General features: G+C 36.7%; 2 protein-coding genes across 6 annotated transcripts in view; one reads left to right on the plus strand and one right to left on the minus strand.

Annotated features, from left to right (window-relative positions):
• The first annotated feature begins 8,017 nt into the window (after window positions 1-8,017).
• Window positions 8,018-10,857, plus strand: LOC132861720 (recoverin-like). Of its 4 annotated transcripts, none has more exons than XR_009649957.1 (3): window positions 8,018-8,537; window positions 8,713-8,905; window positions 9,066-9,204. XR_009649957.1 is itself a non-coding variant. In XM_060893296.1 (3 exons), exons 1-3 carry the CDS (start codon window positions 8,157-8,159, stop codon window positions 9,182-9,184), a joined length of 630 nt encoding a protein of 209 aa, XP_060749279.1. In that variant the 5' UTR covers window positions 8,018-8,156; the 3' UTR covers window positions 9,185-10,857. The 4 variants fall into 4 exon arrangements, 3 of the variants coding, with proteins under 3 accessions (XP_060749279.1, XP_060749281.1, XP_060749282.1); XM_060893296.1 differs by having other exon boundaries at window positions 8,713-8,842; window positions 9,066-10,857; XM_060893298.1 differs by having other exon boundaries at window positions 8,713-8,824; window positions 9,066-10,857.
• A 3-nt stretch (window positions 10,858-10,860) lies between these two features.
• The window catches only part of gas7a (growth arrest-specific 7a), a 34,399-nt gene continuing 17,960 nt past the window's right edge, over window positions 10,861-27,299 (minus strand). For both annotated transcript variants that reach the window (XM_060893293.1, XM_060893294.1), the window contains 9 exons: window positions 25,397-25,486; window positions 23,747-23,862; window positions 21,924-21,998; window positions 21,712-21,790; window positions 20,895-21,026; window positions 18,987-19,110; window positions 16,058-16,137; window positions 15,407-15,505; window positions 10,861-14,048 (listed from right to left, as the gene is read on the minus strand). In XM_060893293.1, coding sequence (XP_060749276.1) covers window positions 13,935-14,048; window positions 15,407-15,505; window positions 16,058-16,137; window positions 18,987-19,110; window positions 20,895-21,026; window positions 21,712-21,790; window positions 21,924-21,998; window positions 23,747-23,862; window positions 25,397-25,486 — 909 coding nt within the window. In that variant the 3' untranslated portion in view covers window positions 10,861-13,934. The remainder of the gene's footprint in view (window positions 14,049-15,406; window positions 15,506-16,057; window positions 16,138-18,986; window positions 19,111-20,894; window positions 21,027-21,711; window positions 21,791-21,923; window positions 21,999-23,746; window positions 23,863-25,396; window positions 25,487-27,299) is intronic.

The raw sequence follows: 27,299 nt of genomic DNA on the forward strand, positions 1-27,299 counted from the left end.
ACCCCCCATACCCACACCCCTTTCTGAGCACCCAGGGTGGCAGCAGGGTGATAAGCACCCACTGCACAGAGACTGTTATCAATAAAGGCCAGTTTACAGCAGGGATACCCCAAACCTGTTAGCATAATATTGTTCCTTAGCTGCCATGGACTGTGGTCTAGTTAAAGTACACAGCTTTAGAAGAGATGTAGAGAGGAAGAGGCAGTAAAACAGAAGAACAGGGCAACTGTGGTGGTTGAGAGGTGTGAAAATTGTCCATGATGATAGCAGGGTCTTGTAATCAGCATGAAAGCATCTGTTTTTGACGTCAACTTGTTTACTATTTGGGGATTCCCTTTTAAGAGGGCTTTCCTTTCATGGTCCTCCTCTGATCAGTTTGATATGTAGTTTTTTCCACTGAGTCATTCAGAACTGTAATGATGTTGCCAAAAATGTTGCTTGTGTTCATGTTTCTTGCAGTTCATCATGACATTAGTGACTGAAATATAACTATGAGGAAACACGAAATGTATGAGGAAGTATCCAGATGTATAAAATATTCAAGTATGAATAAATTGTACCTGTTTAAGCCCAAGGCTGAATGCACCATAACAGATTTAACCCCCTGGTCTTTTTCACGTTTTGGACATTTGTTTTCACATTTGTTTATTTTTTGTTGATTAAGGTCAATGATCAATACAGAATAGTTCATACTGAAAAGTCTCGATTGTACATGTTTCAATACTTGGTTGAACTTCTTCTGCTGCAATTACAGTTTACAAAGTAATTCTCAACCAGCCTCACACATCTAGATCCTGTGATCCATCCATCTAAATTCTGTAACTCTTATCCAACATAGGGTCGCCGGGAGCCTGGAGTCTATTCCAGAGGAACACGAGGGACACCCTGCAGAGCACAATCACACACACTCACATTTCTATTCACATACAGTACAGTACTATAGACAATACAGCCTACAATGAATCTTTGGACTTAGGAGGAAACAGGATTACTAAGAGGAAACCTCTGAATCATGGGGAGAACATGTGAATGAAGCAAATTTGCTTCTTGTCTCATCTTGTCTTCATGTCTTGTTACATATTCTCAGTAGGATTGAATGGTGACTGGGTTATTCTAAGATCTACAAGTTGCTGGGTTTACAATACTCCAGTGTAGCTTGTGTGCAAGTGTAGCTTTGGCTGTTTGGGGTCATCAGTTCAGTCTCTGCCTCATTCTCAGGTCTCTCCAAAATTGCTCTTTCATCCAGGTAAATTCTCAGTTCCAGGCGATAAAAATCCAACCCTAAAACATTAGACTACTTCTGGCACTGTACACAATTACACAGACTTGTTTAACTAACTGCCACGTTGTGCCTTGAGTTTTACCAAATTGCACACAGTTACAGTAGATATATATGTTCCGTGTTGATTCATTTATTAATCAACTCATTTTAAGTTACCGTTTTATCCTGGTTAGTGTCACATTGGGTTTATCACAGAAACTCTGAGCACAAGGCAGAGACAAACCCTCAATGAGATGCTAATAACAGCATGGGAAAATTTAGCATTGCCTAAACTACTGACATGCCTTTATAATGTGGAAGGAACACTGCACAGGGTTTATAAAGTGGAAGGAACCCTGCATAGGGTTTATAAGGTGGAAGGAACACTACACTGGATTTATAATTTGGAAGGAACCCTACACAGGGTTTATGAGGTGAACTGAACCCTACACTGGATCTTTAAGGTGGAAGGAACCCTGCATAGGGTTTACAAGGTGGAAGGACCCCTACACAGAGTTTATGAGGTGAAAGGAACCCTACACTGGATCTTTAAGGTGGAAGGGACCCTACATTGGGTTTATAAGGTGGAAGGAACCCTACACTGGGTTTAGATGGTCTTAGGAAACCTACATAGGGTTTACAAGGTGGAAGAACCCTACAGGGTTTTAAAAGTTGGAAGAACCCTACAAGGGTTGATAATGTGGAAGGAACCTTACACTGGGTTTATAAGGTGGACGGAACCCTACATGTAGTTTATAAGGTGGAAGGAACCCTACACAGGGTTTATAAGGTGGAAAGAACACTACACGTGGTTTATAAGATGAAAGGAACAATACACTGGGTTTATAAGGTGTAAGGAACCCTACACAGGGTTTATAAGATGAAAGGAACCCTACATGTGGTTTATAAGGTGTAAGGAACCCTACACAGGGTTTATAAGGTGGAAAGAACACTACATGTGGTTTATAAGGTGGAAGGAACAATACCCAGGGTTTATAAGGTGGAAGGAACCCTACATGTGGTTTATAAGGTGGAAGGAACAATACACAGGGTTTATAAGGTGGAAGAAACCCTACAGGGGGTTTACAAGATGGAAGGAACCCTACAAAAGAGCTTCAGTGGGTAGAGTTGCTACCTCACAGCACCAAGGTCCCAAGTTTGAGCCCTGAACCCAGGTTCCTGTATGGGTAGAAGTTTCTGCGCATGTTCACTTTGTATCTGTTTAGGGTTCCTCCCACCTTATAAAAGCATTTCAGTAGGTTAGCTTATGCTAAATTTCCAGAAGGTTTGACTAGCATTCTATTAAAATAAATTAAAAAATCAAAAAAATGGAAAATTTCAAGCGTTCTTGACATTATGTGAACCGAAACACATTTTTAGTGAAGAGGGGTTTGATAATTACTTTTGAAGATATTGGTTTTAATTTTGAGCTCAGTCACATGCCACATTAAAAAGGGTGTGCACATTTCTCCCCCACAACCCTGGCCAAAAAAATAATAATTCTGTATGAATTTCACTTAAATTTTGTTATATTTATTTCTGTTATGTTACAGGTAAAAAAAAGAAAAAAAAAGAAAAGAAAAAAATTGGACATTTCTCTTATGTGCATTTTTTATAGGATGAATATCTGAAATTTAAACAATGGTGTGTATATATTTTATGCCCACTGTATAAACCTGAAGTATGAAACTGAAACACGAAGAGTAAAAGAACATGAATACGTAACATATTCAAGGATTATTGATTTGCATTTATTTTTTCATTTATTATAATTTTAATTTGTTTTTGTTTGTTAGAGCGAAGAAAAGCAACCAATCCAACTAAGTGGAAATGAACTCATTGGATGTCAGGTTTATTTTATAAAATTCATTGTTTTTCCATTCTCTTAAAAAGTGCCATTAACTCTGGAATGACTTCATAGCTCAAGTAAGTGAAAAGGTGATTTTTTTTTTAACAGTACAGAAAAAGCACTTCCTCATTACGCAAAAACTGAATTTAATACGAAAAAAAATAGTGGGAGGGAACAAATACAGTATAAATATAAAGTCCACACATCCATATGAAACAGTTTCTTAATAACATTAGTGGGTAGCTATTATCTCTTTTATTAAAATAATACATTTCAAACCAGTAGCCTACATGCAGTATCAGCGGCGAGTTTTTTCTTATTACAAAAACAGAACCTAATTCGTATGGAAGCCTCTGTGTTAGTGCGATGGCATATTTGAATTTGAAGTTTGTCTTGTTTGTTGTATTCAAGTATTGAAACGTTGTCTGTGTGTGAACACACCCACAGAGTATGCAGTGATAGGCTCTATCTACACAAGGGCAAGCACACTGTGAGGAGTTATTATCAGCTGCCACAGTTCTTCATAAGGCGTACCTACATGTCAAACTGGGTGGTGGAGTGTATAATACACAACAACACAATGTTCCACACTTCATATTAGTGTATCTTTTATACCGTTAGTATAAAAGTATTAGTATCTTTTATACTGCTGACTGAAACTGAGCCATTTATTTTAGTTGTTTATTTAAATTTAGAGTGATAATATGCACTGATAAGCCTGAAAAATATATTCTGTTATAATTCATGGAAAAATTGTTGGAGATGCAAACTAACTGATTTGACAGAAACCGCAAACTAATTATCATCTGAATTCCAGAGTGGTGCTGGGAGGTGATGCTGCCGTCTAGCCCACATTTTTGTGTTCGCCCATATGAGAGCTCATTGTTAACAGACAGAAGAGGACTGAGGATGTGATTCAGGTGTAGTCACCAGATGGAAGAGAACAGAGCAGAAATGCAGACATGACTTGTTTGGTGGCCAAAGACACAATCTACTTTAATGTAATTCATTAAACATCATGTTAAATGTATCCAAAGAAAAAAATGTATAGATTCTCAAAAAAGTGAACAAACAGTATTGCCACCAGGAGAACTTTAAATTAAATGAGTAAATGCTATAGTAAATATTAAATGAGTAAATGCTATGAAAACAATGTTCAAGGTTACTAATCAATTACACCATCTGATATGGATTTAATAAGGAATATTATTCTGTAAATCAGAGAACCATTTAAATAACGCAGTAATTAAGCAGTGTTTCTGCCACTAATGTTTACTTGACATTCATTTACCATCATTTTACTTCAGTACAATATGGCCAGTGTTTGCGTTTGAAGATCTTGTATAAATCTTGTCATGTATAAATCCACTGTAAAGTAATCAGGTAATAGTATAGAACACAGAGACATAGTTAAACACAGTACTGCCATAGCGCACATGAGGAGGCTCTATACCGGATTGAGCTGATTTTCATCATTTTGACAATCAACTCAATGTTTCTATTTGTAATCATGAATTCTGTGCTAATTCCACAGTTATTGGAAAGCAAATCACCTTTTCTAGGAGGAAAAAGGCTACGGTTGTTTCTAGAGTTAAATTTCGACCCCAAAGTTCATCAGTAACATTCAGAAAACCTAGGAATGATCAAAATAAAGCCTCAAATATGAGATGAAATTTTTTATTAGGATCTAATAAAAAAAAAAAATGGCTTCAGTGAGTTCTTTGCATGTGAGAATTAAATGTAAATTACTGTAAACTAAATCAAACATTCTGAGTGGCTACGCATGTCATCTTCAAAACTATTTAAAACGTCACGTTTAAAAGAAAATCCCAAGAACAGGATTATCCCATGAGGAATAGCTCATATTTGGATTTACAAGCATAGAAAGTGACAAGGCCAAGCTCCTTTCTTACAAAGACATTCAAAAGCCTGAGCAAGAACACAAATAAGGCAAGTTTGTGTAGAATTAAAGGCAACAGAAGATCTGTGAATAAGAGTAAATAAAAGTTTGGGAAACGTCAAACTGAAAAATGATTAAAATATAAAATGTCCAGAATGACAGCTGACTTCTGAGGGTCAAGGCTCGTTCTAAGGAGCTGATTATTTGTCTCAGTGACGTGAATAAAGCACAATGATTCAAGTTTGCTTATTATGAAAGCCATTTCATGCAAATGAATCTAAAACATACACTAAAAATAACAAAAATATAAAATTACTGTTACAACAGCTGACGTCTAATGTGACCTTAATACAATGCACATGCACACATGGTTAGAATTGAACAGGTATAATCATTTGATTTAAAGTACATAGTATATTAACTGTAGTCCTTGTTACTGACACCTACCTGGGTGACCTTGTGTTCCTCAACATCAACAGCTTCTACAGTGATGCGCTAAAAGAGACTCACTCATTACCACAACATTCAGTGTAACTATTAACATAAAATAAAATAATTTAAAGTCTAAAATCATTATGTTGTGACTCAAAATTTTTTTTTCTCTCTCTCACACTAATCACTTTTATACTTTACGAATCCTTTTTATGTGAGCCATGTAGCATCGCTGGCTAATGTTAGCTCAGCTTAGCTTTCGGCTAGCTCTGTTAGCGAAACTACATGCCAAATTTTATCCAGTTATAATCCTAGAAACAAACAAACTAAATAGTAAGTGAGTTTTTTTCTTTCTTTCTTTCTTTTTTTTACCGTGATATATTTATATTTATATAAATTATATTAATATTATATTTTATAATATGTTTATATTCTGTATATTTATATAAGAATTAATTAAGACAATATTGTATGAAGACTTTGTTTAAATAAAATGCTTGTGATAATAAAGGATTAATAAATACATTTTGCTGTAATAACAGCTCGTCGTATTGGGAAGCAGTAGAGGGCGCATTATCCGCTGTTGATATGTATAGAGACACGTCAACGCGTCCGCCATACTGGAAGGGGCGACAATTCTGTTTGAAACCAAATCATGCTGTAACTTTCTCCGTCTTCAGACAGTTTTGCATAATCTGCTGATGGATTTGCAATGTTTAAAAAACCTCAAGATTTTTTCTTCCTAACAATTTGGTCTTTGTTAAAGCCTGTCTGATCTTATATGATCTGATAATATTTATTATGCATGTATACAGCTGGACACAGGTGGATTTAGAATTAGAACGCAGATCTAGAAAATAAACTATTTCCTATTTTTCATTGCTAAGAGAAAGGGGGGCAGACAACTGATAAATTATGAAGTTGTTTGAAAACATTGAGCTAATTTAGCTAATTTTACAGGATCTGAAGATGTATTAAAGTGCAGGGATTTTGATTTGCCTATGTACATGGTGTAATTGGGGAACAGATCCTTGAAGAATATCTGACGTGATCATGTTGCTCATGATAAGTTCAGCGTCATAAATAAGCCTCCTTTCTTTCAACAAAGACGCCAAGGCACTTAAAACAGATCAGAAGCATTAAGAACATAGACAGTAGATTTAAGCAGGGCAACACAAGTCTCTCTGACATGAAGGCAATATCAGTAGTCAACATGGCCTAGTGAGGAGAGGGGGTGTTATAATCTCAACAACGCACGTGATCATCTTATGACTTAAAGGCCAGCACTGGACAAAGCCACGAAACCAGTTGCTACACCATTGCACAAGTGGCATCATTTCACTCCAGAAGATGTCTGGTTAAAGGACATTGTATATTTAACCAAAAGACATTTACCTGCAATTTATCTCCAATGGTTCTGTTTTATGTAGCAGTTATTCAGAATAATCAGCAGATCTGTGGTGTAAACAGTTTTAAAATTTTGTAAGGACATATACATATTTTAGTCTTTTTTTTTTTTTTGCCTGCTTTCACATTTTTACTTCACTAGACAAACAATGCCATTGCATTTAAAAGCCTTTGTAATTACTCACATAACTCCATGTCTTTAATAGTAATTTTACTGTAGATCAGATTTAATTAAGCAACTACTTAATTAACCAATTTATTATGTTGATTGATAGATTGATGTTTGATTAATTAATTAGTTAATTAATTAAATATGCTCTACAGTAATTAATTAATGGTCAGTACACTTTTTATGACATTTGTGGTGTATAAACAACTGGTGTTAAAAGCAGTATTTCTGTATATATGTATATAGAAGGTGAGCACTAAAAGGTAAATAAGTAAAAAATAGGATTCTTTCCCATTGTTAATGCTTTTGTTTATTTTAGACTTTTACATTCTGTTATTTGAATCCAATTACAGATCCATTTACATATTTTTTGCCTTCTTGCACTTTGCTGTTCACTGTGATTGTCTGGCCTGGCTCCTGAGGGACTGAGTAAAAAGCCATGTAATGTCTACATATCTGTTTTCCATTACATTTACATTTCTGGCATTCAGCAGACACCCTTATCCAGAGTGACTTACAATTCATACAACTGAGGGTTAAGGGCCTTGCTCAGGGGCCCAGCAATGGGAACTTGGTGGACCTGAGATTCAAACTCATGACCTTCCATTCAGTAGTCCAATACTTTAACCATTAGGCCATCCCTTTTTTTTATAATGATTTCAAGCATTCTGCAAAATATTTTTCCTAATGTTTATATAGCCCTTCTTGCCTATTGTATATAAGGATATTTTTATTTATTTATTTTTTTTAAACTGCCTTTAATAAATCCGTGCAATAAAGCAGAGATTTCACATAAATCATCGGTTCACATAAACTCGACAAATGAAACAAAACACATGGGACTGTTGTGGTGATGGTCATGCTAATAATCCATTGTCATATACAGTTTCACTGCCATTTAGGATGTCAGAGATGTATGACGTAGCTAAGTAATCTCTCAGAGAGCCTGTCTGGGTATAAAAAGAGAGATCCATAATCCTATTGAGCATGTAGCTGAGTTGGAGTTGTCAGATAGAGCAACACAAGATTCACAAGTAAGTCTGTTTGAGTATTCAGACAAAACCACGAGAGACCTGATACAAAAAAGAAAGCAAAAGCACGAGAAAGTAAAAGCGGTGATTTAGATTTAAAATACAGCATGGGAAACAGCAAGAGCAGCGCTTTGTCTAAGGAGATTCTGGAGGATCTAAAAATGAACACCAAATACAGTGAGGCTGAGCTCAGCGCTTGGTACACCACCTTCCTGAAAGAGTGTCCTAGTGGGCGCATTAGTAAGGAGAAGTTTGAGGGCATCTATGCCAGCTTCTTTCCTGACGCCGACCCCACTGCGTACGCAAGGCACGTTTTCCGCAGTTTTGACCTCAACGCTGATGGCACTCTGGATTTTAAGGAGTACATAATTGCATTGCATTTAACATCCTCGGGCAAAACTCTGCACAAACTCGAGTGGGCTTTTGCTCTGTATGACGTTGATGGTAATGGAACCATCAGCAAAAATGAAGTCCAGGAGATTGTGAAGGTGGGTAATTGTGTATGTAGTCTAGCTGTTTGTAAAGGTCTAAGTTTATAAGTCTAGCTGTGTATAGTTTAAGTAAAATGGATTAAGTCTTTATTCTTTGGCTTAGAGTTAATGCATCTTTGAATCAATTTATTTCATATGATTGATATTTATTTTTGATTCTGCCTAAATCTAGGCAATTTTCAATATGATTCCTGTTGAGGACCAGACAAAACTTCCAGAGGATGAGAACACGCCAGAAAAGAGAGCAGACAAAATATGGAACTTTTTCCAAAAGAAAGAAAATGGTAATTACAATTTGTACAGTATGGCCTAATAAAAAAAAAATATATAGGACTGCATGACACCAGAAATAAAGCCATATTACTGTAAATTATATTTTATCTGTAGTTTGTCCATGTGGTTTGAATCTGTATACAAGTGTTTAGAGCTAAAACTTTTAACCTTTAGATTAACATTTAGTTTTTATTAGAATATTAGCCACTAATGAAAATACCATGTTTTCACATTGTCTCATTGGCTTTGCAGATAAGATCGCAGAGGGCGAGTTCATTCAGGGAGTGATGGACAACAAAGACATTTTGAGGTTGATACAGTTTGACGAGCCAAAGAAGATACAGGACAAACTGAAGGAGAAGAAGTTATAACATTCACACTGCTTTCTCCTGAGACTGTGCACTGCTCTTTTCCTGTTTACACAGCTAAACTCCTATGCCACTCTGGCACTCTTTTGCTCAAGAGGATCGTGTGTGTGTGTGTGTTTGTGGGGTGCATGTGTACTGTCTAACACAGCAGAACTACATTCCTGACCAATCATCTGTATTTCTATCGCACAAATTATTCAAGACCATTCGACCCAATATAGGGCCATGCATGTACGCAATTCAATTCAAATTCCTTACTTAAGAATCTACCATGCTTTTATTTGCTTTATTTGTTTCTAATAACATGGATGTATAGAGAAGGGGATGAGAAAGCAATTAGGCTCAGATTAGTAATCCCCCTGGCGTAATCAATCCTCTTAATACCTGAAGGTCAATCCAGGCAAACTCTCATGAGCTAATGGCAGTTTTAATTTTGGTAGCTAATATGTTTTTTGTTTTAGCCTTTTTATATTGACAACAACAAAGTACACTAAATTATATTTAGTCATTTGTTTTTTTTCTGGGTTTGGTCATTTTAGCCAACTACAGCTGAATAGTTTAGCTAATGAATTTAGCTAAACTTTTAGTCTTTTTTTCCCAAAAAAGTATGCATTAATATCTCATTTCTTCTTGAATGGAACGTTGGATTGTATTCATGTGCTGATCAGAAGAGACTATTACAGAGCAGTGTGCATGGCAACATCTTCTCTTGTCTGCCCTCTAACCATGTGTATTCATTCATTTCCATGTTCAAGCACATTTGGCCCGGAAGTCGGTGGTGGTATTGGTATTTTCGTCTGGTTTTTAGTTGTTGAAGAAAATATCCTCACATTTTGTCTTTGACAGTACAAGAGTGGAGGATTTTGGTTTTAATTTTTTCATGCAGGTAAAAATAGTTGTTGACAAAGTTACTCTATAGCAAATGAACACTGCCATTTGGCTCTCTTCTGGATTTGTATTTACAAGGTGGTTGTATATGGATTTGCTTGGTCTCTGTATCTTGCATCTCAAACATTTGTCCTCAGCTGTTTATATATTATATATACTGTAAATGCATGACAGTCCTATAGTAATTTGATCACTACTTTTGTTTTTGCCTTGATGTGATATTGCATGTGTTAGCTACAACTTTTTGTCAGATTTTCCAACTAATGATGGCTACAACCAGTATTGCTAACAATATAGGGATTTGTTCCTGTGTATTTAGGTTAGTCAGTTAATAATACTTAGCTCATACTGTATGTGTGCAAATTTGTCCATGGATTTAAAAAATAAAAAACTTATAAATTTTGGTCTTATACAAGCATTGAATGCTGAAATATGTTGAAAAATGCTGAAATACATGATAATACTCTTGTGTAACAGTTTTCAAGTGCAACAGGATTCTCTGCTAAACCCTTAGCATTTGCTTTTCTGCTTTGGGGTAATGGTGAGAAATGCATGGGCTTATTTCTTTCTTTGGATTAGGGTGGCATGCTGAGCTGCTGGAGTTGATTGGATGTGGTGAAGTTGTAGGATAATTGGTGCCAGAAGGCTAGGTTTCATCTACTTAAAGGGATCAGTCCGTCCCAATCACAATGACTGGGTTATTAAGGTGAGGTAAGGTGAAACGAGTTTGACAAACATGTTATGGTCCTGTTCTTGTTGTCATGGAAAATAAAATGTAGTTGAAATTATTTGTTATTTTTATTTCTTTATTTTGGTGATTTCATGGGCATATTCAACAGAAACATGATGATTCCATAAACATCGATTAATGGGGAAGCAAATGAATCAACAATTACAGCATAATATAAAAAAACACATCTAATTACGTACACAGACAGTTAATGTAACATTTTAAATACACAGAATGCACAATGTGGATGTGTATACAAGTTATGTCTCATGTAATTCAGAAATGGACAATACTAGACATGCAGAACCGTGTAAAGGTAAACCAGCTACATCCAATGGTAAGCAAGAGAGCAACGGTAGTAAAAAACATACAAACAAACAAAAAAAAGAAAAAAATGCTTCTGTGTACATGAAAATGTCTGATCATGTGCCCTATTTGATTTATTTAAACAAACAACACTGTTCAAACCCATGGTACTTTTGTTCCTTTCATGAGGTGACACAGATTTACATCAACCTCATACAATCCCATTGCTTGCACTGATTTATACCTACACACACACTTACAGAAGACATTATCACGGAGCAACAATGAAATGTAGTAAACACACACAGCTGCTTTCTCTGTAGACTGCTTTAGAGAATTCAACTCACAGCTAACAGTCATGTTTGTCCATCATATATCATTTAACTTCATTATTATATGCTTTTCCCTGTATGTAGACCGACTCGAGAGGTGCTTAATAAAAAAATGAATTTAAAATAGCAGAAATGTTTTAAATGGCTTTTCTGTATTTCAAATTCCTATGTGCTGCATATCCAAGTTTTGTCTAATTTTCATTGGGCCTCATTTAGTTTTTTAGTAAAGGTTGTGTAAATGCTGATGCAGGCCAGTACATGCTAGATGTTCCCATCAGATTTATTAACGTTTTGGAGATACGTGTATATGTTAAGAAATTCCAATTAGCCATAAATTAGCAAACATTCACATGACATAGCTGTTTTACATAAATACAAACTCTAGAAAAAGAAAAAATCACAAGCGCTGACAACATGATTACATCACGGTAAATAAGCACCTTCTAAGTGTTTTATAAGCTGCTATTATATTTATCCTATATTGTCTATACAGGTCTTGTTTCAATCAATTATGGAATTTGAAGCAAATCACTTGAGGTTTGCATGAGCTAGTCCCTTTAGACATAAATTTAGAATCAGGATCTTTTTGACATGACTTTTTTAAGATTTTCCTCAAACTCCATTCATGAATACATCGCTTCTTGGGTAAATTGCTCCTGTGATGGATTTACAAATGAATTTATTCATATCCAGCTTGAGAAACAAGACCTGCTGTGTGAAAACAGTGAGAAACGTCAAACTTCAATGCATTTTGCCAGTATAATCTAAATGCTTTCAACCCTACAGTGTTCAGCCGCCTACCACAAACGGCTCTTCGTTTAAAAATGTTTGAACGAGGTCTTAATATGTGAACAATCCCACATAAACTCACCAACTCACAAGAATTTGGGCAGAATTTGCTTATAACATTTGCAAACAAAAAAAAAAAAAGGAACACAACAGACATATTTACAACTACATTATAGATGTAAGACAGAAAAACAAATTCATCAACATTCCAAGACACAACTTCAGGCACTAAAAGGTGTACATTATACACACTTAGATGATTTAGAAATCTCAAGGGCTCTTCTGTTGTCCCACTGGGGGACTCCTTAAAGGTTCTATGTAGAACTATACAACAGTAGAGAACCCTTAATTTATAATAAAGCCTAAGAGTGTACATAATACAAATGATCATGTCACATCTACTGACAACTATACTGAATATTACAGTACATTTATATGTACTGTAAAATGCGATAGTCTTCTTCTTCTTCTTCTTCTTCTTCTTCTTCTTCTTCTTCCATTAAAACAGTTTCTACACGCAATTCTAAAGTTTATCCTTAATACCAGCTTTAGTAACTTCTCCAACTATACTTGAAATGAAAGCAGAATGAGATTATGATGTTCCACAGAGCTGATTATGTTCTGCATAAAGAAGTTTCTTGGCTTCGCTTGAGGAAAATTTCATATGATTGGGATTACAATTGCAGTATTTTGCAAACACATAGTTTATGAAGACAGTGAATGATTTGAATTGTTTACACAAATATTATTCTGTGGATGAAATAGAACTATTCATCACCACATTTTTCCGAGAAGTACATGCTTCTTTGCAAAACGTAGTCTGCAAAAATATTTCTAAAAAATATTCATACCTAGATAATGCATTTTGTTCAGGCTCTTTTTCAAGAAGATTTTGTCAAAGATTTACGTTGGGTATGAATATAATATCGTTTTCAATTTCTCATCGCAATAAATTCTGTTCTTTTTTTGAATTTTTTTTTACTACATTACAGATTTAACAACATAACTATACAATGACACTATAACAGAATATTATTTTCACAATTTCTACAAATGGGATCATGCTGGTTATTTAGGTTAAAACTACTGTCTTTTTCAGACTGCAGCTGCTTTTTCCTGTAGAAAGCATTTTTAAACATGATAAATGACTAATACGTTCTTTTCTTTAAACCATTATTGTACAGAAACAATGGTCTAATTTATGCATGCTTCCATTATGTCTTCATATTTAGGATTTTGAACGTGATTCTATGAGCAACATGAATGTTGTCTCAATGTAGTTAACTGTAACGTTTTTTTTTTTAAAGATTTTGTTGCTGGCATTGTGTATATGAATATGTACTTTCGAATCTCACATTGAAATGTTAGTGCTGTAAAATAATGAGATTTGTGTGTGTTGAAGATTGAGGCTGGTGGATTTCTATTCATGCAAAACAAAGTGCTGAGTAGGTTAATGCACTCCACCTCGAAATTATTTGATATACATAAATGACATTGCCACTCTTTGTAAAATTTGTTTGTGTTTGTCCATGGAAAGTATAAGAATACAAATGCTGGACTGAGTGGGACAACGCGGTATAGCTTTGGCCAAGAACTTGATGTGTGTACAGACAGACAGGCAGACTTGACTAGTTTGGCTGTAGTGTGTAACGCATGTGTGCGTGTATGTGTGTGTATGCGGTTGTCTTCTATTATAAGGTTAGTGTCCTTAAATGTCCATGTCCACTGGTCTCAGATCCCCTGTCTTGTGCTCCCGCACCCACAGCTCTCTGTCTTTGGCTGGATCCACACTCTGGAGGAGCTGGTCCACCGGCTCCAGGGTCTAAAACACACAAGTCAGAAATTACTCTACTAAAACACGTCTTTAAAAATAATGCTTGCTCTACAATATGGTGTTGTACTAGTAGATTGGGATAGTGGACATCCTACAATATATTAAGATCTCATAAATCCAGCTAATGTTACTTGGTGATAAAGTCTGATGTTCCTGTTTTATCTACAGTAGAGACATACTGTACATGTATGTAAATATTAATCATTATTCAGATTGAAAAAAAAAGTCATGTGAGTGGAAGGATTTACTGTACTAAAATAAATGCTTGTGGGACACACAAAGACCACGTTACATGATAGTTTTACAGTGTTTATTTATGACATGCTGAATAAACTGGTATTTCTACCTCTGGGTTTTCTCCCCAGTGTTTTCCAATGTTTCTGGAGGCAGAGTGGTTCGTATTTAATTAAAAAATAATTGTGGTTAAGGCCACTCCGTCATCAGGTTTAAATCTGGATACAGATAGAAATAGGAATATTTGCAGCACTAAACAGATACGTAAACAGATAATAGCATTGTGTTACACCCTAATCTACAGACTTGAATATAACTGAAACAGTCATCTTCATTCAAGAGAGTATCACAGTGCTGAAGTGTCATGGTGTAATGCAGAGATCTCTCTATTTATTACTGCGTCTAACACTAATACTTGGGGGCAGCCATCATTAAATCTGTAGATTTCACTGTTGCATGCCCACAACACTTGTTTATTTAGCCCTTGCTTGGACACCCTGGTGACCGAAGAGCTAAGTGGCAGGATTTGCTAAAGCATTTAGCCCTGGGTGAAAGATGTGGAGCATGCACTTTTAGTAACAGGATCAGTAACTGGATCATGTCTAATCCCTTAGCTGACTAGTGAGCTGTACATTCAAAATGTGTGCATAGACTACGAAGTGCTGCAACTGATTGGAGCATGATGCTGTGTGATGAAATTATTTCTATGGTGGCCTGGAAAAAGATTTCACATAGTGAAATGTTGACATTGTCTCCTATATAAAGTTTTGACAACCACAGGTTTTTCTGAACTGAAATAGATTTGTGAAATAGATATCTGTTAACCCCTAAAGTGACAAAGGTTCAACTGAATTGAATACCATCACATGACATTGATTTCTGATTTTCAGGAAACCTTAAAATGCTTAAAAGCCTAATAAAACCATTTCTACATCATTGTTGGGAGATGTGTTGTAATTTTTTGTCTGTTTATGAGAATACATCCACAATGATATCTAATGTGTTTTTCAACTATAACTATAGTAGCTGATGTTTATCATGAAGTGAACAGTGAACTGTGTACTGTATGCTGTAAGAACTAGCTTATAAGGGCATAAGTAACTACTACTCACACTTTGGTTGAACATGTCTGTCTCACGTCGTAGAGTTGTGTACTGGACCAAGTGCTGCTGTATCATTTCCACCCTTTCTACCTCGAGCCTTTCCAATTCCTGCAGAAAACAATCGGACTTGAAACAGTTGGCATATAATATTCTCACTCACTCACTCACTCATTTTCTACCGCTTATCCGAACTTCCTCGGGTCACGGGGAGCCTGTGCCTATCTCAGGTGTCATCGAGCATCAAGGCAGGATACACCCTGGACGGAGTGCCAACCCATCGCAGGGCACACACACACACTCTCATTCACTCACGCACTCACACACTACGGACAATTTTCCAGAGATGCCAATCAACCTACCATGCATGTCTTTGGACCGGGGGAGGAAACCGGAGTACCCGGAGGAAACCCCCGAGGCACGGGGAGAACATGCAAACTCCCCACACACAAGGTGGAGACGGGAATCGAACCCCCAACCCTGGAGGTGTGAGGCGAACGTGCTAACCACTAAGCCACCGTGCCCCCTCATATAATATTCTATATTTTAGAATTTTAGTATGGTTATAAGATGTTCAATGATGCAGGAATCTACTGATTATTTAATTCTATACAGACAAGGTGAGGTATGAGATTTTAGATAAAGGATGACTAGTTTAATTACCAAACTTGTAGTGACCATCTCTTCAAACCACTTAGATTGGGCTTGATTGTAGAGGTCCACACAGCGCATCAGGTCATCACCTATGGCAGGAAAAACAGACATTCATGTAGTAGTCATTCTTACAGAGCCGCTGACTTTGAGCCTCTTTGCACCAACAGGGGGCAGCTCATTCTTAAAAAGACACGAAGAACCCTACAACCTTATTTAACCCTACAAATTAAGTGGTACATCCATGTGGATAGGAATCAGGTGATGATTTTAATTATGTTTGCCTAAATAATTGCGACAAACCTGATAATTGACAGCAGGTAGGCAGCATCTAATCATGAATGAGGTTTTCTATTTACAGTGTGAACTGTGTATGTGTGTTTGTGTGTGTGTGTGTGAGAGAGAGAAAGGCTACACTTCTGAGCTCATCAGCACAAAAAAGGAAAAAGGCAGGTGAGATGTTGACACTTCCACAATTAAATGTGCAATGTACGTCAGAGTAAAATGCTGAGAAGGAGTTCACGAAGGATTGCTGCTTGCTGCAAGGTGTTTTTATTTTCCAAGTTAAATGCAGCTGTACATTAGTGTATAGTGTACTACTACTACTGGGGTGAAAAATAAACTTTCCTAAATATTCCCTCCCTGTGAATTCCATATTGTGTAGTGTTACAACCTGGAAGTGAAATGGATTTGACTTTGGACTCGATGGGATTAAAAATGCCAGGAGTCTCAAAATATTTAATTATAGGCTCAATAGCTCAAAATTTGTAGCACTATTTAGAAATAAAAATACTTCGTAATGCTGACGTTGCTTATGCATTTGGCACTGTCTGTGTCAAATGCCTATTTAGTTCTGGTGCAATCAATTGCCATGAAAATCACATAATTAGCTTATTAAAGCAATTAAAATGTCACATCTCAGTATCCTGTCCAAAAAGAACCTAGAGTTTGTTAGAGAACATTTCTAAACAAGCAGCATCCTAAAGACCAGGATAAAAACTATCTAGAACATATTTCTGGAAGTTTATCAATCAGCGTTTGGTTATTAAAAGAACAATTTTAAGCATCCCTTAAATCAATTACCATTAAATCCAATATTTATATTTAAAAATGGCTATACAGTAAATGGTAATAATACAGTAAACCAGCCAAAAAAATGACCTGTGTCCAAGTAAGGACCACTGTTCAAATAATAGGAACCAGGATACAAGGCATTCAGTGATTGATAGTAAGAAATACTCGTAATAGCAGCTGGTTTACACTGGCTACATACTATATATTACATGGGCACTGAACTACTATGGTAAGATCTGTCTGTGTATCACATAGATATCTGAGATGATCCTATGTTATCAAAATCCATCACATACTTTACATTCATGGCACACCTCAGTGTTCAGACCTCAGAATTATCTAAAGACTTAAGTGCTCAGACAGGGTGGAGATGTCTCTCAGTTAATTATAGCAACTATATAGTAAAACTGAGAAGTGCCTAAATGTTATGGGCATTCCCCAAAGCTGCCTTCTAAATTCAGTGCCACAAGGTGCAATCTAATGTCAAAAGAAAAAAATGAGTAAAAGTAGGAGCTTCAAGACAGAGAAATGTCCAAGATACACGACGAGTTTATATTATTATCAAGTTAGTTTTATAAGCCAGTTTGGATCATTAACCTCAGCCTTTATGGCTAAGACAAAGAAAAAACAAATCATTCCAATGTTCTTGTAGTTCAGTCCATATTCTACCCAAGGCACCGAAGTTGTAATTTGTTGTATTTCTTAATGAAATTCATGTCTTTGGGCAATGAAATATACAGGATGGAATCATTCTTGACATCCAGAGAGGTAACTGCAGTCAGGTAATTTCAGCAACATGAATCAGTCACATGGAAAATAGTCTCAACCCCAGATATACCATCCAGAGGCCATGAAACATCTGGTATCTTTCTTCCTGGACACAAGCTTCAGAATGTTAAAGACTCCTCACCCTTTGATTGGCTCTTCACCCTTGTGTGTATACACACATTGTGTGCCAGCTTCCCGTGAGAAAATAAACAATAGAACCCTGACGCAATTAGATTTTATGAAAAGATATCTCTGGATTGAAAAATGTTCATGTAATAGATAGCAATAGAATAGATATTAATGGAAATGGAAATAGAATGTTATTACAGAGCAGATAACTTTCCCTGCATATCTAGGCACCAGCTTTGAATATGTCCCTGTGCTCTGTCTAATTTCAGACACCAAACTGATCTTCTTTGTATGCCACACACTATCTTCTGCCTGGGCTCTGACTGGGTTATAATACTCTCCCACTGCGCATCAGGCAGTTCACAGCTTAGAAAAGCTGCATCCTGCAGGTTTCTACATCCCCTCCTGTTCAGCAGTGTTGACTGGCCAGCATTGAAATCTAGTTCCGATAGTCCTCACTTTGTGAGGCTAAACTTTTGGAAGCTTGACTGCTTTAAGGCTATTATGCCAGAGTATCTGCACCGGATCTCTAGTTATCAGCTGTCTGGATTGGACAGAACCTGGTTCCTTTAAAATGTTTGATTTTGGCAATGAGACAAGAAACTCTTCTACAGGCACAACAGTGTTTGCTAAATGGCTCCACACTGGAGTGGCATATGAAAAAAAAAACTGTTTACTTATGTCTAAATAAGGAACACTAGATAATGTCAGGCTTATTTCAGGGGCAATTTTCAAGAGGAGGAAATGAAGAGGAGTGCAGTAAGAATTGAGCTCGGTATACTGAGAAGGTCTTATGAAAAAGGTTCTTATACATACTGCAAGTTTTTTTATCTGCCATGTCTAGATTCAGTACACGATGGTTAAGTAAAGCAAAGTCACTGAAAACTGGGATCTGAACGGTTGCTTAGTGATTATGATCACATTGGAAGTCAAAAAACAATAAATGTGAAGTTGTTAGAAAGTCTCTGACCTGCTTGAGTGGATTTCCTCCGGGCCTTCTTGATGTCCTCTTCAGTCTTGTTGCTTAGTTTGATCTCCAGTTGCTGCGTCTTCACCTCCAGGTCCTTCTGCCTATCTGCCAGAGCCTTACGAGCCTACAGCCACAGAGGAAAAATTATGTCTAACAGCATTTAGCATGCAGTTATCAAATCAACTAATTATGTGGCAGCAGTGCAATACATTAAATCATGCAGATACAAGTGAAGCGCTGCATAATATATGTTTACATCAACAATCAGAACAAAGAAACATATGATGACAGTGATGATGACTGTGGCATGGCTGTTGGTGCCAAATGGACTGGTTAAGATTTTTTCGAATCTGCTGACCTCATGTTATTTCTATAAACAACCACCTATTTAGTTTAGAGAATAGTGTGAAAAATGAAACAGAACACCAGTTGTTCTGCAGGTGGAGATTTGCTGTTAATGACGCATGTTAGAGAAGAATGTCCAGACTTGTTCACGCTGACAGGAAGTCTACAGAAATTCAAATAAGCTCTTTACAACTATGATGATCAGAAAAGCATCTCAGAAGACAGGATATATGGAACTATTAGCCCAGCCAATATTTTTCCAATCCTTGATTGCCCATGTTGTATTGCACTAGTGTCTGTAATTGCATGAATGAACAGGAATATAGGTGTTTCTATTAAAGTGACCAGGAAGCATAGATACCATTAGGTACATAACATTCTCCATGTGACACTAGAACAGCGTTTTTTCAGAAGCTTTCAGAATGATCTACACGATACAGTACGTCAAACTGTCCACTCTTAAACCCATGTTTAGCTGTTGTTTTCTGGTGGGAGGATCACACTGATCATTTTCATGAGTTGAGCCCAATGCCTCACCCAACCACCTGCTGTAGATGAGGAAATCTGGGCACAGATACAGTATAGTGAGGTGGTAGTGATGCATACAGCACAATCTGTTATCGTTCTGGTTGCTTGTTTATATTTGGGAAACATTTAAAGATATTTGAGCATAAAAGAAAATGTACACATGAAAACCTGTGCATTTAAATTATGTCAGATAAAATTTTACTTAACAAACCTTACATCATAACGGTGCTATGATTCATGTCATACAATATCAAGTCAATTCCTGTCCAGTTGTATAGCATTGTCATGTAACCATTGCTGTATAACATAAGTGTGCCATATTTAGCATATGTTTTATTACATATATTATGGTTCATACCTTACAATTACCATCAGAACAAGATATATTCAAACATGGCCAAAGTTAAATGAAGACAATAATTTTATTATTTGTTTTAATTTACTAGACACAATAAAAGCCAAGCTAACAAAAGCCCGCTTAGCAAAGAATCGATATGTGATGTAAGCTGTAATGACACCAATGACATGTAATGATGTCAGACATTTATGTCATGACAATGTCAATAAAATGCTTCATCACTTTACTTAATCAAACACGCTGCAATCACACAAGTACATGAATGTGTATGAAGTGTGTGTATAACAAGGGTGTCTCTACAGGATTGGTACTACAGATATCGTTAGTTGCTGCTTCCTGCTGCTAGGTTTTGCCTTATTTTAAAGAAGATTTGCTTGGACCAGGGACAGAGTTACTATCTCATACTATCTATAATCAGACAAGATCGTCTTTCATCAGGCTACATTACAAAATGACATAAATCATAAACCGTATGCATCATTTTAAAACATGCCCTAATTAGAGAATCTAGGAAATAATACAAAGTACGTTATAATTACACTCATATCACTTCATATAAACTGTTAAAACGGAAGCTCACATCGGCACATGGTGTGTTTATGATGAATTATTTCACCCTTACAGAATAGAAAGCCCTCAGTGAATTTACAGAGAAAACGATTTACATTAAAACATACCTTCTCTACAGCAGCATAACGACTGACCAGCTGTTTCCTCAGGTCAGCAATGTGGTGGTCGTATTTCTTCATGTCCTTCTTGAAGTTGTCCCCCCTGAACGTCAGCAGTGGCTTCTCCACCTCGCACTGAAGCTGTAAGGCAGACGTAGGAAGGTTGGTGTGAAGAGGAAAAAAAAACAGCCCTTAACCACAGCCCACTCTCCCCACAGTACCGTCATCCATACACCTGTGTAGGTGTAGGTCAGTGTAGGTGTTGTATCCACACAAGTGCATGAGTGTGTGTGAGATGTGTGTTTACTGTATGTGTATGTAGGAAAAAGGACCCAAGAATCTACAGCGGATCAGGATTTTTAGTGGGAAGTGTGTATATCAGTGTTTGTATCCTACTTTGAGTGCTGTGTGTGTCCTACAGGATTTGTGCTGCAGATATAATGAGTCCTTTCCTGCTGCTAGGGTTTGTTGTATTTATTTATTTTTTTTCTTAATTCTTTAGGGGGGTTTATATTAGGGACAGAGTTACTGTCTCAGCAACAATTACTGCATTCTGAGAGAGCACCAAACATGTTCTTGGTGTATCTAGAGTCAATAAAGCAGATATCAGAAAAAAAGATTCTGAGCATTGCTCTACTGTCATTATAAACATTAAAGAGATACACAAACTTTACACAAGCCCTTCCAAATATTTGTGTGCATATATCTGGACAGATTGTCCTTTTATCAGCATTTTTTTAATAATGCTCTATTTCACAGCATTATATTTTCTTTAAATGCATATTTTAACACTTTTAGGACAATATTATGTTTTACTGAATCCCACCTTTGAGGAGAATTTGAGATGGACCTCTGCTTCATCAGCAAAACTTTTCTTTAGCTGTGACCAAGCCTCTCCAAGTGTCCTAAACCAAGCCAGAATAGCCACTGCAGTGAAATAAAGCTAAAATACATCTAGACACACATATGCTTCATTCATTCACTACACACACCCACACACACATATATATATGTCCTACATTATCTGGCTCTACATACCCCTCTTCTTGGGCAGCAAGCGGGATCTGGGAAAGCTTGGAGAGGTTCTTGGCATACTCTTCCTCAATCTTTATTCTAATGAAGAGAGAATGTACAGCAAATATGGTCAGGTCTGGTAACATGATGTCCCAGAGTTACAGTACTGCAACCAAATAAATAACTGAGCATTTATCTGAGATATAATACTAATACTGCTGGCTACACCTGCTGAATTACTGTGTTTTTGTTAATGATGTAATGAAACACATAGTGTGGACATGAGATGCACATTTGATAAGAGGTATATATTATGAGAATAAGCCATAGGCTGAGTTGTGTAATAGGGCAGCATTGTTCCGAAGTAAGCAAAGAGATAATGACTCACTCTTCCCTAAAGCTGAGAGAAAGAATATTTGGGATTGAGGAAAGTCCCATGAAAAAATAACACTGACAGGGAAACAGCTTCAGCAAAGATGTCCTTGAATTTGTCTTGCGCTGGGCCATAAAAGTGATTACCGCGCTGTCTGTAATGAGCCGCTTTAATAGAAAACTGACCGAGTGATAAATGTATGAGTTATGTAAATGAAATCTATACTGTAGGATCCACTAAGATGCTCTAGGAAGCACAATGGGGATTTTTTTTCACAGATGTCACCAGGCTTTGTAATGCCTGATCCCAGCATGATGCTCTGTATAACTCCAATCCCACAGAACAGTGAAGCCATGGCTTATTAAAGGTGTGTGTGCGTGTGTGTGTGTGTGTGTGTGTTTGTGTGCAGGCAAACTTGGTAACACCTGCAGAAATTGTGTAAGCTGATTCACTAACAGGGTCTATGGAGGATTGTGTATTTCACATGAGCAAAACAGAATGAGTTGTTCATTTTGCACGTTTACCTTAATGAATATCCTGTTTGGTGCTGGCTGGCTGAACCAATTCAGAGCCATTACTTTAGCACCTGAATTGTGATTTATTTATTTATTACTGGTGAAATTGACTTTGGGAACAGTGATTGAATAAGCACGTAATGTAATACGGCTGAAAATGAACTATTGTAGATTATGTGTCAGTATGTTTTAAGGTTTCTTAAAATTATGGATTGTTTCTTTCATGAGGAGACAAAATAATTATAAGTTTCCAGTGTCACTGCTGTCAGAAGCAAACCTGTAGCAGTCTGCAAGATGTCTTTTACAGCGCAGAGGGTTTTTTCTATAACATTTAAGCTGAAATTTTTTAAACGTTTATTACAGAAAAAAGAAAGGCTAATCAGGAAATAGTTTATACCTTAGACTTGCTATAAAGTTAACAATAACAGGATCATAACTTGCCTCATGGATGTTTAACAATATTATATATAACTTTTATGTACTGTGTTTGGATTTATTTTGGATTACATCATTCAGTCGATCATTTTCAGCAAGCCCTGTAGAGTATTATTACTTTATTTATTAGTAGGGTCTAATGTTTGAACAATAACCACAATGAACAATTTCTACATGATGGATTCAATTTGATTTAATCTTCTGTTCATATTTTTACACTAATGTATTTCTACTGTGTACCTGTATAAATATGTGTAGTAATATGCGTGACTCTGCACTAAGTATACATAATATTAGTGTTTTTGTTACTAAATGACCTCTTTAGAGCAAATCACTACCTCCATCTACAATCATTAATATCTATCTTAATTCTTTAACATTTTCTGTGGGATTATTAGTATTTGCCTCTTGGCCCTTTATTTGGATGACCTTTAAAGTAATTCCTTTAAAGAAATTCCTGTAGCATACCTACAAAAGAAATCTATGGTTAAGAAATGTCCATGGGGAGTGAGAGATTGTCATACCTTTCCCTAATGAATTCTGCCATCTCCTTCTGCATCTGTTTACCCTTCAGCTGTTTCTGCAGCAGAACCTCAAAGCCCGATACTGTGGTGGTCCCCTGAGGGTCCTTTTTATCGGCCTAAAGACCACAGACAGAACAGTAAATCAACACAAACACACACTTGTTTGTTGTGAGGTACAGTATTTATATTGGATTTTGTATTATTAGGTAAATTATACTTAGCCTACACATAACCTGAACATTTTTTTGTTGTTGTTACTATTAAAGTGCCTTTTTTTTTTGTTAAATGTCCTCGAAAAAGGGCTATACCTCACCTCCACCTCCTACTCAGACAAGCATACATAAACCTGTACTGTGGGTGTGTGTGTGTGTGTGTGTGAGTAGGTGAGTCAGTGAGTGAGGGGATGAACTTGAATGAATCAGAGGGTGTGTGTGGGCATGACATCACGTGTGGGGCTGTACGTGATTCAGGAGAGAGTGTGTTTTATCTATGGGTAAGTGAGTGTGTGTTTGTGTGTGTCTGTGTGTGTGTGTGGGTGAAGGCTTTTGATGCACAAGCATGGATGTTCACCTTTGAGAGCTTTTGTAAAGGAACAGAACACCAACATTACTAAACATTGACTACAATTGTGTGTGTGTGTGGTTTGACATGCTTCCTTACACACAACAGATGCTTTGTATACACTTATCACATTTAATTTGAATGATTGAGCTTAATAAAAAATATCACATATTCTACATATGCAGTAGATAGCGTTTAAGTTGAAAAGTGCTGGAGTGTTGCTAGTTACAAACTCATCTTCCATTAGCATGTAGTACTGCATGTGCAACTTTCTGTTATGGGGTTATGTGATGTGTTTGTGTTTACACTGCCATGTGCCTTTGTTTTGGTTTTGGTCCTGTATCTTGATTATCCCATTGTGTTCACCTGTTGTGTTTAGCATTGTTCCCTGTAAACTACACACTTCTGATGATGCTTCCATGCAGAAATAATTAATAATAACAGAAAAGGTTTCTAGTCCATTTGGAGTAACTGACAAATAAAAGTTCCGACAAGCCAAATGCACACTTGAGTTTCTTTAATTTATTTATTGGATTTTTATTATTTTATTGAAAGTCTGAACAAGAACGCATGTCAAAACAGAGGCAGACTCAATCCAAACCCCCGAATAATGCTAGCTAGCTAGCCGTGAGCTTATCATTGCCATGTTACTTGTCTTACACCTCTGATAATCATCTGTTAAATCTCACCAGCAACCAGTGCTGCTGAGCTTTGTCATCCCAAGCTAACTGGCTAATGCTAGCCAGGCAGGGTCAAAACAGATGCATTCAGCTCATGGGGTATTTCTGCTCAAATTGCAGAAGAATCTGAACAGAAAGAAATAAAAAAAAAGCTATTAATTAGCTAGCCTATAAATGTACGTTTGTTTCAACAGCATCTTGTTGGAAAGTCTTCCTGATAAGTTTGTTATATTTGATGATGTTTCTCTTATTACTTCACATTTTTCCCAATTGAGATTAATGGATTTTTCAAGTTGAGTACTGTCTGCCAATGTTTTAAGCAATCATATGGAAATGTGTAGTAGTAGCTGTGTATAATATCTTACTTATATTATCTTACCACTTCTCCCCTTCCGTCATTTTCTCTTACCCAGAAATAGTCGCAGTAGCTCCACTCATTTGGTTTGAGGAGTTGCTGCTCAGGCGTAAACTGTGCCAATGGGAACGTGACGAAGTTGATCTACAGTGTGATGGAGTAGAAAAACAGGACCACATAAGCAGAAATAGCATGAAATAGCATAGAATTTCTAATCTCAGTCTTTATCAAGAATTATCACACAGACAGAAATACATATTACATAGTTAATTACACTAATCATTTATGTTGCACACAACAAATGGGAGCTATAAATCAAATGCGCATTTCACAAAGACAGCGCCAAAGCCTGAACATATGGAAGGGCGGCTCTTTGCATTTTATGAGAGATTCATAACGCATAAATAGTTTTTTTTTTTTACAACACATCACAATTTAATACCACATAATAACAAAGTTCAGACTGCTGTCTGGATTCTGCCTTGATATACTGTACAAAATGACCGCAAATAGCCAAGCTGTACAACGTTATCTAACTTGGAATCACCCTCGAACGCAGTATACCTCAAATTATACGTCTACAATTTACATTTATATTGACATGATTAAAAAAGGAAAAAAATAAACAATGTGCATTTGCATTACTGGTGACCGAGACAGTGCCAAAGCAGTTCAAGTTCAGGAATAAATATAAATCATATATATTACCTTCCATGAAGTAGTACAATAGTAGAGAGTTTTATTGTCATTCTGGCCGTACACAAGCAAGCAGCCGAACAAAATAGCATTCTTCAAGGTCTTGGTGTAATATATTATAAAATTATGACATCAGTGTGGTGCAATAATCACCAGACAAAATGTACTGCAAATAGAATTAGGACAATAAATCCACACTGTGCAAGTAGTGCCAGTAGAACATAATAAATACAGCACAATAGAGCAGCTGTAACACAATGCATGCAGTGTTGGGCATATAGTACATACAGTATATAGGAACATGGTGACAGGAATTGGGCGCTTATCCCCTAAAGCATTTCTCAATATGTGTTAGACTCCATGTCTCACAAAACAGTCATAGTTCCATTTTCTCCAGCGTTTAAATCCATGCCTATTCCACCAGATAGATTTTTTTATGCTACACATGTATGTACTGCAAACTCAACAGATATCTATTTAAATCACACAGCCATAATTTTATACACTGTAAATTCTATTTAAATCATGCAGTGCAACAGTGTTATGGTTATCCACCTGTCATGACACTGAGCATTTTTCTCTTTTATTCCTCACCTGTGTTTTGCCTGTTTTTCCTATTAATGAAGGGAGATGTTGTATTGCTCTCAGAACTTGTGTTCTTATAGCAAAGTCTCTATGATGTTTGGATATATTAGTGTTGTGTGTCTGTGTCTGTGTGTGTGTGTGTGTGTGTGTGTGTGTGTGTGTGTTGGGGTGGGGGTCATAGGATAAGATAATAGGTTTATTATTGGTGGACCATATGATTAGTTGCACATACACACACGTACACATACACACAAACACACACGCACACACACACCCACATCCACGCACACACACACACCCACACACACACAAGCACATATATATATAGCTTGTTGGGTGAATGTCAGCAAAGGACTGGTCACCTGGGCTGTTATCTAACATGCCTGAGGTAGGAAGGATGGAAAAATGAAGGAGACAAGCTAGGAATGTTCATAAGCCAGGAACCAGGATGTGATCAAACTGAATGTGATTTTTCATCTAGTCTATAGTAAATAAAACATCTAGCTGCTCCTTAAGTAGGAATCAAGTGTATCCACCAATAAAATACACAGACTGTTTTCTCAGTATTTTAATTTTGAGTATTCTCGGGTCCACAGCGTCTCCAATTAGCCTGTTAGACCCACAATTATGTAATGTTCACCATCTGCACTGCATCCCCGCAACTGCCAAACAGCAA

Source organism: Tachysurus vachellii, chromosome 18 (genome assembly GCF_030014155.1).
Source record: "Tachysurus vachellii isolate PV-2020 chromosome 18, HZAU_Pvac_v1, whole genome shotgun sequence".
NCBI lineage: Eukaryota > Metazoa > Chordata > Actinopteri > Siluriformes > Bagridae > Tachysurus > Tachysurus vachellii.